The sequence below is a fragment of the Miniopterus schreibersii genome (genome assembly GCF_964146895.1).
Source record: "Miniopterus schreibersii genome assembly, chromosome: 9".
NCBI classification, from domain to species: Eukaryota; Metazoa; Chordata; class Mammalia; order Chiroptera; family Miniopteridae; genus Miniopterus; species Miniopterus schreibersii.
The window spans coordinates 67681063-67693181 of NC_138118.1; the positions used below are offsets into that span (position 1 = coordinate 67681063).

The 12119-nt window shown below is 34.5% G+C and overlaps 1 protein-coding gene across 1 annotated transcript in view; it reads right to left on the reverse strand.

The window, feature by feature from the left end:
- AGMO (alkylglycerol monooxygenase) overlaps positions 1–12119 on the reverse strand; it is a 266690-nt gene that overhangs the window by 140823 nt on the left and 113748 nt on the right. Inside the window, exon 6 of the mRNA XM_081147091.1 lies at positions 788–854. Coding sequence (XP_081003217.1) covers positions 788–854 — 67 coding nt within the window. The remainder of the gene's footprint in view (positions 1–787; positions 855–12119) is intronic.

A 12119-nucleotide genomic window follows, 5' to 3' on the forward strand; every position in this document is an offset into this window, starting at 1 on the left:
TTACCAGCTTCCTTCTCTCAGCAATATGTTTGTGAGATTTATTCATGCCATGGTGTGCCACAATAGTTTGGGTGTTGTCATTGGGATACGGTTTTCCATTTCGTGAATATTCTGCACTTTATCTGTTCTACTGCTGCTAACATGGGAATTCCGTCCCTTTTTCTCCTGTTACAAGGCATGCTGATATGCACGTTCTTGCCCAGGGCTTTTGGTGCACAATGCGAAAATTTCTATTATTTCTTCAGCCGTTATCTTTAAACTTTAGGCTCTAGCCACATAGGACTTTCTCTTTGTCAGACAAATGCAGTTCATGGAGGATTTGTTCACAGAACTGCAGCAGGAAGGCCAAATGTTGTTTATTAGGCTTTTCTCAAACCCCAACAGTTTTCAAGACCAGGAACTCTCTGGCTCTAGACAGGAATGATTCTCAGCATGGGGTCAAAGAGTGGCCTTCAAGATATAAAGTATATATCCATCCACTCAGCGGTTTAACTCTTTTTCCCCCCTCCACTAAACCTGAGAAAATTCAGGCAAAAAGAAAAATCCACAGCCAGATAAACTGTTGGTGGGTTTTTTTGGTCGTTGTTGTTGGTTTGTGTGTTGTGTGTGTATGTGTGTGTGTGTCTGGTTCTTGCTTTGGAGATGAGGATTGTCCACATTCAAAGGAGAAGCAATGCTTATTTGCACAGTGTGTAGTGACTACATTGGGTAATTGCAATGAAATGATGCAAAATAATATAATTTTTAAATAAATGAAAAAGGAAAGAAAGAGATCAAATTTCCTTACCATGATGAACCCTGTGATGGCTGGGAGTGTTAAGGATCAGTTCCAAAGGACCAAGGTTATCAATGACCTGTTTAAAGCAAAAGGAATATTTATTTATATACACAATTATTAGTAAATGCATATGCAATATATAAGTACTCACATTAAAACTCCACATGGGTTAAGATATATCCCAAGTTTCAGGGTTGACATCAGAATTAGAAGTTTTTCTATCACTTGGTGCTGAAAATAAGTTCATAAATCTATTCTGAGAGTCTATTGTTAATTAAGAGCTAGAATGCCTCAATTTGGTTCCTGGGTTCTCCATTTATTACTCTGTTGTTGGAAAAATAACTTAAGCTTTTTATAACTTCACTTTGTCATCTTTAAAATGGAGGTAATAACAGTACTTATATAATAGTGTTCTGAGAATTTAAAACGGTACCATAAAATGGCACAGTTACCAAGGCATGCATCTCCCATTTTATTTTTCACCCTTCAACTATGCCTTTGATGATTTATGTTACCAGAACATGAATAAGGGAGAGAAAAATACAGCATTCTATTTATTTTCTGAGTTTGGTTTCACCCAATAATCAGCCATGTAAAAACAAATTACTACTGTAGCTGTTATTTATTGAATAGAGGCACATATCAAAGTCAACTATATAAAGGGGGCTTTTTAAATATAATTAAAGTCCCTTAAAATCTGGTAAATAACTCTATAATGTTTTCTTGCAACATTTCTCAGTTGCAAGAAACATCCACTGTTCCAGAGGCTGCAAATCCTAAGGAGTATAGGAACCAGGTTAGGTGTGATAAACACGAATAGCAGGCCATGTGTAAGACAATTAGTATGTTATATAATTAATATTGGGCAATGTTGGAAGCCTCTAAATCTCAATTACATTATTCTTTCTTCCACAGATCACAGTAGATAACAGAATATTTTACTTTTCTCCAATCACTATCTAAATTGATTTATTAGAGCCTGCCAATGACAAACATCGATACATTGTTATGATATTTTTAAAAATCACTCACCTCTAGTGTTAAGTTCCTTTTAGAGGATATATGAGTTACAAACAAATATTTAAATGACCCTTAAGGAAATCATAACCCTGATATGAATTTGGTAACAAGTCAGTGACAAGGAAAAGAAAGTCAGATGGGATTGCTTAAGATGAAACAATATTTCAGATACATAACAACCAATGTAGTGTGGAAATCCTGTTTGAATACCAATTTGAACAAACTAAACATATGAGACATTTTATAGGCAATGTGGAAAATTGATTATAAAAAGAGTATTATATGATAAAAGCACTATTTTACTGAGACTTATAATGCATTGTCATTGTGTAGAAAATGTAACTTTTATAGAGTTGTATAACTGAAGTATAATGACATGAGATCTAGGTTTTGCTACAAAATATTTGGCAATAAAAAATAAAAATAAAAAAAGGATAGCTGATGCAAGTTAATCAAAACCATAATGATTTTTTAATGGGAGTGATAGAGATACATAAATTCATTCCATTATTAATTTTACTTTTTTGAATATTTGAAGACTTTAAGATAAAATTTTAAGTGAAAGAAATTGTTACTCTAATATACAGTAGTGCTCAGTTCAAACAGATCCCTAAAGTCCCAAACATACTTCTAGATTACAATTCTTTATATAGCAGGGCTTAACCATTGTTTAATCTCTGACATTAAAACACCCAATTTACCAGCGCTCTGCAAATATAAAGAGCCACAGGAACCACACCATCCTCAGCTTGTGGGGCCCTGTTTCCTACTGAAGTAGAAACTGGGGCAGTGTGGACACATAGCAGTGCTGCATCCCTCCATGGGGCAGGTGCCTCCATCTCCTTATTAGACCCACCATTAACCCACCGGAGGGATTCTCAGTTTCCATGTGGAACAGACAGAAACGCCTGCATGCAAAGCATGTGTAATATTACATGTTGCATGTTAATTTAGGCCTCTCTTCTAATCTGGAGCTCTATCACCATTTTTAAAGTTATTTCATGAGAAATGTTTTATGAGATGCAAACAACAGACTTTATTATTAATTCCTAGAACAGAACTCATAGACAAAGGACTATCTATATTTTTTAATTTCGGGAGTTCAAAATACTGTGAATAGATAGCCTTTATATCAGATGGCATTTCTACGAAATATTATGTCACAAACACAGTATTAATGGCCAGGCACTGGAAAAGGAGTAGGGAGAAAGAACCCTGTATTTTATTAGACTACGTTGCTTTGTACTTGGTGGAAAAATATTTGCTGAAAAGAGTGGTGATGGACAGAGAACAAGAAAGTGGGGTTTCTCGGTGGTCAGAACGTTGAAATTCGACGCTTTGGTTGGGATTTGTGTCTCTGGCAGAGAATCAGACGGGAAAAGAGAATAGCATTTTATCTTTGTTTGTCTCCTTGGTGCCTAACATATGCTACAAAAACAGACAACAAAAGGGGGTGGAGGAGACTCCAGGGCCGGCTTCTGCGACCCAGATGCATTTCTGATTCTTGGTCCTGGCATGTGTGTGCAGCCAGATTGAAAGCCACACAAATGGTGAGTGCATTCAGATGACTGGGGCCTTGGCTGAGCGCATTGTTTTTTAACGTCAAGCGCTTTTCCTCAAAGAAAATCTTCTGCTCCTGCAGGCTAAAGCACAGTGATAGCAATATTGAAAGCTCCTTTCGTGTTTTTTTAAGTTAAAAGCCAAGAACAACACAGGCAACCACAGTTAAATTTCCTGGTAGTGCCTATGAGTACCTTGGAGCTGGGAAAGACCACCTCCGTGTGGGAGATGATTCATCATTCAGACAGCCCAGTCAGAACTTCTCCGCTTGAAAACCCTTCTGATTCAAAGTCAAAGAGAAGTCATTAATAATTAATAATGGTTGAGCGTAACAACTCAATTATCGCCCACTTTTGCAAATTGAGTCATTTAGCAATTCCAGCACAGCTAGCTTTGAGCCGCTTCAGGAAACTACTGTGGAAATAACTGCAGCTATTTTCATTTTTAGAAGTTGTTTGTCTTGTCTTTAGATTTAAATGTATTAATTTAAATTATGGAATTTTAGAACATACAGAGGACTTAAAAATAATATAGTCCAATATTTTATTATTTTAAAAAAGCATACATATGAAGTTCAGAGAAATTAAATTACTAGTACAAGTTTAAACAGCTTGGGAGAAAGCTTAGAGTCTTTTTCATTATACCTCAGGAATCTTTCTATTTTTCTATCATTTTGATTTTAAGATATTAAGCAATTTTTTTATCAAATAAAAGTAATTTAATCTTTTAGACCTTCAATGGAAAATAATAATTAAATGCTTTTTTATTACATTTACATTAAAATGAATCCAGGAATTTATAACGAGTGCAAGGATTTCAGCTTCTATACTGCTCCTCGTGGCATTTTAGGCACTTTTGGTGCTTCTTGGGTCTTCCACCAATGCATCCTGTAGTTTTTTTTCAGGGTTTATAATCTGAGGACCATGGATGCCTAGTATGGCTATGGATGGGCTTCATAAGATCAAGAACACCCTGAAGTCTCATGCCAAATTTTATGAATATGTGTCTATGGGTATTTCTCTGGGAAGGAAATTACCCTTTGCATCATATATTCTATGGGATACATAAATCCGCAAAAGTTAAGAACCAATGTCCTAAACAGAGAACTTCAGATTAATTTCTTTGCTCTTCTTATGTTTTTAATTTCATTATTATTAAAACTTAAGTGTTAATTTCTCACTCAGATTTCAAAAACAGTAACATTTTTTTGAAATCACTGTTTTCCAAAAGAGATCACTTCTTAGGCTGTTTTTACTTGTATAATAATTACTATTAAAAATAAAAAAATAAAAATAATTTTATAATAATAAGCTCCCTGCATTCTATTGATTAACTTTTTTTCTAGCAGAAGCGCTCTGAATCATTTGCTGAACTTGTTACAAATTCATTTCTCCCTCCATAGTTTATGGTGGAGGTGGGAAAAAGAGTTAAGTCTAAAAGCAATTAAACAGGGGCCATGAGACTGTGCCACTTTCTCATCAAGTCACTTTTTCTCATCAAAAATAAAATAACAACAACAAAATTCTCCTCATAATGAACTAAATAAAGTCCCGAACATTTGGCATTCCTAGCTGTTCACTCTTCAAGACTGATTTCCAATGTTCTCTTTCTACTGCCTCTAAGACTTTAACCTTCCATCCTGACCTACTGGAATCCTTCTCTTCCTTCAAACCTACCTAAATTTTCCAAATACTCTGCTTGATTTTTCAAATGAGAATTTTGTTTTCCTTTCTTTGAATATGCATTGAGGCATTGTTAATTTTTATGCCATGCTGTTCTCTGTATTAGTTATTTGTGTTTATTTACAGTATTATATTGCAAGTTCCACGAGGACAGAGATTGTGTTTTCACCCTTCCTTAAGTTTCTCACAGCATATATAACATTGCCTTGCATGTAGTAATTACTCAACAAGATTACGTAGAGTAGATAAATCCACCTTATGACCTCCACCCCTATGTCTTTACAGTAGTGGTTCTCAAATGAGATGACTGTGTTCTCAAGGGACATTTGGCAATGTCTGGAGATATGTTTGCCTCTCACAACTGGAATAAGTGTGACTGTAACCTAGTGAATGGTATTTCTTAGTGCTGCTAAATATCCTAGAAAGCACAGCACAGCCCCCCAAATAGGAACTATCTGGTTCAAAATGTCGATAGTGCTGAGGCTGAGAGACTCTGTGTTATGGATATGAATGTCCCGCTGTGCTTCATTCTCGGCAGTTCAGAAGAAGAGCATTATATAATTTCTGTCTTCTCATTTGGAAGTCGAAGGAAAGGGTGTATTAGGAAATGAGCCTGGTGGTCACTCCCAAGGCTAAAGGCAAACATGAGTCTGAATGCCCTTAGAGTTTAAAGCCAAAGAAAGCAAGTCCAAACATGATCTTTGATCTAGTGAATTGGAAAATTAAGATAAATAGCTAAAATACCAAAAAACAAACAAATAAAAACCATAGAGGCTAGATGATGGGATAACTGAATTCTGTTGATCATTGGCAGGTGAATTTCTTGAATTATTTTTAGGTTGTCTCAGTACAGGTTTGTGCAGGTTTCAGTTTCAATGAAAGGAGCCAAAGATGAAAAATATAGTTTCCATATCACCAAGTGACTTTGAACTTTCTTTTGAAAGTTCTTATGACCCTGTCCCCCTTGCCTTATAGTCACACTGAGTGAGTTGAACGACTTAGAGACCTAAAAGATTAACGAAACTTCCACTGTATCTAGGTTACAAGCTTGTAATAATTTTGCTCTGGAAATTGATAAACTACGTACATGTGGTACATCAAATAATTAAATGCCTACTATGAACTGATTGAAATTAACTCTTTCATGATATCGGTTTCTCAAGTTTTCTGACTACCTTGTATTACCTGAAGAACAAATCTCTATAGGTCTTTCCAAACTGAAATTGAAAAGTCACTAAAGTTGAACTCTATAAAGCATCAAAATAAATACTCTAAATTAAGTCCTGTCTATAATGATTTCTTATGAAATTATTTCATTTTACACATTTCTTAATTATTTTTATGATTCTTCTGATTGGAAAGCATTGACTGGTTAGATTTTTGTAGTTCGCTTAAGAATACAAGAACAATTAACCAATGGTCAAGTTGAAAGACAAGGCTTATTTTTAACAAAAACATTCAGTTAATTCAAAACAAAATTATTTTGTTTGTCTGAATTGCTTGGAAAATTGCCTCCTTTCCCCTCACTGTTACTATTGAGGTTGGAGAAAAGAAATTCTAAATATAATTTTTAAAAACCCTTTGAATTCTATTCTTTTGTTCAATTTTAGAATAATATTGGGAATGTCATATTATCTGAAAATGGGTACTCAAAATGCTGGAACATATTACTGAAAGGCCATAGGAATATTTTATAACCACTTACTTGTCAGGAAGGAGGCAGATGCCTACACTTAATTATAATGTTCTTTCCAAATAAGAGATGCTTACAAATATTCATGCTTCCTGTCTGGGAGGAAAAAATCATAATAGGGAAAATATGTCCTCAGAAGCATATGCTTTACAGAATCCTCATTATAAAAACGAATGTGCTAACAATATGATAAATGCTGAGGAGTGACTGGCTTGAGGGTAAAGTGAAATAAAATCTCCGTAGTAGGAAAATGCCTGCATTCAGATGAGCATAGGTTGGAGTGTCGACATTGACTCTAACTGGTCAGGACTTTTCTTCACAGCATCGCACAAGATTGATGTTCCAGAGGGACCCCTACCAACGTGGGCCTCCATGTTTCACTGCAGTCAGTATTTAAGGGAAATACTAAACCAGCTCCTAATACATTTATCATCTGATATAAAAATCATGGTTATGTTATATGTAACTGAGAAATATATGCTTGAAGTGCAGTATAAAAATGACAAAACATTTCAGCTAAATTAGTAGCAAGATTCAATGCAAACCCAAACTAAAATTAAGTGGACTAATAGTTATACCATGATTAGCTGGCTTTTTTCCTCGCCAAATTTTCCTTTCTTTTTTATTTCCTTCTTCCCTCTGTCTGTCCCTTCCTCCCTTCTTCCCTTCCTTCCTTCCTCTCCTCTTTTTTCTCATCCTTTCCTTTTTTTCTTTCAACTCTTTATCTATCTAAGCATGTGTGCATGTGCATTTGTGTGTAAAAAATTTGGAAAATCTTTTATTTAGAAGTATCTTTATAATTAACTTTAGGCCCCTGCATATCATTTTGGAATTAAGTGGGGAGCTATAAATATGTCTATGACTTTTCAATAATATATTACAGCTTGTTAGTCCCATTTATAGACAGAAAACCTACATATTAATGTGTTAATATACATGAATAAAACCTGTATGTTAATGTATACTAATACATTAATCCTTCTAAATATATTTATCATATTTTAAATATGTACTCAAGTGCAAATCAACAATAATTTTAAATACCAAACTACCAATAAGGGTTTTCTCTTAGCACTGAAAATAATGTTTAAGATTATTAAAAGCTGTATTTATAAATTCTTATCAAAGTTTCTTATTAAAAGCTACTTGCATAATAAGCAGAGCAAGTATTTTCTTGTAAGCCAGTTCATTCATTCAGCAAAAATTTACTAAATTTCTATGAAACTTACTAGGTTTTGTAAGTAAAAAGAAAGAAAGTGATAAATTTTAAAAGGAAATAAATAACCAGGAAGATTATTTACAGTCTACTAGACCTTTCAATGGAAAGGTAAAACGATCCCCTTGTTCCTACAAGACAGGGGTGTCCACTTTCCCCACTCTTATTCAACATAGTACTGGAAGTCCTAGCCACAGCAATCAGACAAGAAGAAAACATAAAAGGCATACAAATTGGAAAGGAGGAAACAAAACTGTCATTATCTGCAGATGACATGATATTGTACATAGAGAATCATAAAGACTCCACCAAAAAACTTCTAGATTTAATAAATAAATCCAGCAAGGTAGCAGGATACAAAATTAACACCAGAAATCGATGGCATTTTTATACACCAATAATGAACTCTCAGGAAGAGAACCTAAAAAAACACTCCTATCTCCCATTGCAACTAAAAAAATAAGATACCTAGGAATAAACTTAAACAAAGATGTAAAAGACCTTTACTCGGAAAACTATAGGACACTGAAAAAAGAAATAGAGGAAGATTTAAACAAGTGGAAGAATATACCATGTTCATGAATTGGAAGAATTAACATCATTAAAATGTCCATACTATGCAAAGCAATCTGTAAATTCAATGCAATCCCTATTAAAATGCCAACAGCATATTTCACAGATTTAGAACAAACACTTCAAAAATGTATATAGAACCAAAAATTTCCCCGAATAGCCACGGCAATCATGAGAAAGAACAAAGTTGGAGGGATCACAATACCAGGTATCAAGTTATGCTACAAAGCCACTGTAATCAAACCAGGCTCATACTGGCACAAGAACAGATATATTGATTGGTGGAACAGAACAGAGAACCAGAAATTGACCCATGCCATGATGGTCAATTAATATTTGACAAAGGAGGCAAGAACATACAATGGAGTAAAGACAGTCTCTTCAATAAATGGTGTTGGGAAAATTGGACAGGTACATGCAAAAAAATGAAACTAGACCACCAACTTACACCATACACAAAAGTAAATTCAAAATGGATAAAAGACTTAAATGTGAGACATGAAACCATAAAAATCCTAGAGGAAAACATAGGCAGCAAAATCTCAGACATCTCTCATAGCAATATGTTTGCTGATACATCTCCTAGGGCAAGAGAAACTAAGGAGAAAACAAACAAATGGGACTGCATCAAAATAGAAAGCTTCTGCACAGCAAAAGAAACCATCAACAAAATGAAAAGGGAGCCCACTGTATGGGAGAACATATTTGCCAATGACACATCTGATGAAGGGTTAATATCCAAAATATATAAGGAACTCTTACAACTTAACAAAAAGAAGACAATTAAAAAATGGGCAAAGGACCTAAATAGACACTTCTCCAAAGAGGACATACAAATGGCTGAGACATTTGAAAAAACGTTCAACATCACTATTATCAGAGAGATGCAAGTGAAAACCACAGTGAGGTATCACCTCACACCTGTCAGAATGGCTCCATCAACAAGTTAATGAACTACAAGTGCTGGCGAGGGTGTGGAGAAAAGTTTACCCTAGGACACTGCTGGTGGGAATGCAGACTGGTGCAGCCACTATGGAAAGAAGTATGGTGTTTCCTTAAAAGATTAAAAACTGACCTGCCTTTTGACCCAGTGATCCCACTTCTAGGAATATATCCTCAGGAACCCGAAACACCAATCACAAAGAACTTACACACCCCTATGTTTGTAGCAGCACAATTTATAATAGCTAAGATCTGGAAACAGCCCAAGTGCCCATCAGTAGGTGAGTGGATAAAGAAGCTGTGGCACATTCACACCATGGAATACTATGTAGCTGTAAAAAAGAAGGATCTTTTAGCCTTTGGCACAGCATGGAGGGAACTAGAGAGTATTATGCTTAGTGAAATAAGCCAGTTAGAGAAAGACAAATATCACATGATCTCACTTATATGTGGAATATAATAAACAAAATAAACTGATGAACAAAATGGATCCAGAGACACAGAAGCATGGGACAGACTGAGGGGTCTCAGAGGGAAGGTGGGGAGGAGGAGTGGGTGGGGAGAGATTAATCAAAGAACTTACATGTTTATAAACATAACCCATGGACACAGACATTGGTATGGGGAAAGCCTGGGGGTGGGATGAATGCGGGGTGGAGGGGATCAGTGGGGATAGAAAGGGGACATCTGTAATATTCTCAACAATAAAGATAAAGAAACTTAAAAAAAAAAGAATGGTAAAATGATTTCAGAAAAAAAAGGGTTTTACAAAAAAGTTATCTTTTTCAATTGTTCTGTGTTTTGGGGGGAAGGATGAGAAAATCATTGTTTTTTTCTTTTTTAAATTACTATATTGTACAGTGCAGATGTTGGAATTTATAATCAATTTTAATTTATATGCAGCACCAGAATTATCTAACGAGAAGCAAGGGTTTAAATATATAGTGAAGGAAGGAGATCTGACTTTGGGTGGTCAACACACAGAGCAAAATACAGATGATGTATATAGAATTGTACACTTGAAACCTATATAATTTTATTAACCAATGTCACCTCAATAAATTTAATTAAATAATTAAAATGCAAAATTTTGAATTTGCTTTCCAGGTCAAAAGCTTCAAATTACCTTTGGTAAAGTTATATGTTTTGTTTAGCTTCCAATAGTGCAGCTTTGCAAATAGTCTCATTGATTGTTTCTGGGGCATGCTATGGAAATTCTACCTTGTTGATAAACTTCTTCAACTGACTATATGGAAATAAAAAAAACCCCATGTGGGTTGAATTTATTCAATAGATATTTATTGAGTGCCTGTGTTAAGATCTTTTGAGAGATCACAACGTGGAACAATGAAAGTTATCATTTAGTAGAAGATAATTGAACAATTTCTTAACTTAAAGGTGGAATGAGTGACAATATCAGATTTTATTATTTGAATATATATAGAAATATGTTTTGCCCTGTCAAGGAAATCTACAGCAATTAATTTGAAGTTTTAGAAACAGGAAAATAACTATGAGCACTATAAATTGACATATTAAAATAATTTCACTTCTTGTTCTGAATTAGTTGATCTCTAAACATTCATTGTTTTCCTTGTTAAAATCTTAATCAATCTGAACATTTATAGATCATTTATACTGTAGAGCATCTGGTGATAAAGTGTAAAAATAAAATCTTAATTACATCCCTCACTAGTTCTGCTGTGTTAATTCAAGACAACAACTCAAGTATTTAGACAGATGGCAGTGGTGGCCATGTTAGCCTATGATTTCTCTACAGGGAAGCAAGAGAAAGCAAAGCTCTTAGGATATGTGCTTGTCCGCCTACTTTCACACTTTGAAATCCTCAGCAAATGCTGATTTATTCACAGCCAAATGTTTTCCTATCTGATTAGGCAGTTTTCTACTTCAGTAAGCATGTAATATGGAGGTAGCTAAATTTCCACACTAAAGACTGAAAAAACAATATTTTTAGTTTGGAAATAAAACAATCTGGAAGAATCAGGACTGTTGGGATCATAAAGAGCTTCATAGGGAGTAAATTTCTGATGAATCTATACCACAGGGTTAAAGAGTTAAAAGCTTAGTTTTAAAAAGAATGAGACTAGGCTATGTTTATACAATAAACAACAGTTTTAAATGACTGTGTTTATAATAAATTATCTTGAAGGCTGATTCTAGTCACTTAAGATTGTTTTATTCCTCAAATAAGAGGACAAGAGCTGGACAAGTTAGCATATTTTTAAAAATTTGTCTCAGCTTACATTTTGGATAACACTTTTGACTTTTCCTGGAAAAATGAATGCAACTAGCTGCTGAATGTGTTCCTTCAAAGGGAGGTGGATTCCAAGGGACTGTTTTTTAAAAACACCTATTAAATTGACAGGAGAATGGGAAACATTCATAAGCATAACCACATAAAACTTCATTCTTGTGCAACACTATTTTATATTTACCAGTTTGGACACTCAGTGAGAAAATGAACCACATTATTATTAGTAGTAATAACATTCTGTTAAAAGAAGGTAACTGATAAATTGAGAGCTTAAGTAGTTTTTGTTCAAAAATCCAAAAAAAAAAAAAAAAAATCCAATCCAGGTGGTCATATAATGCATGCTTCAAACATTCAGCTCATTCCAAAACTCAGTACATTGT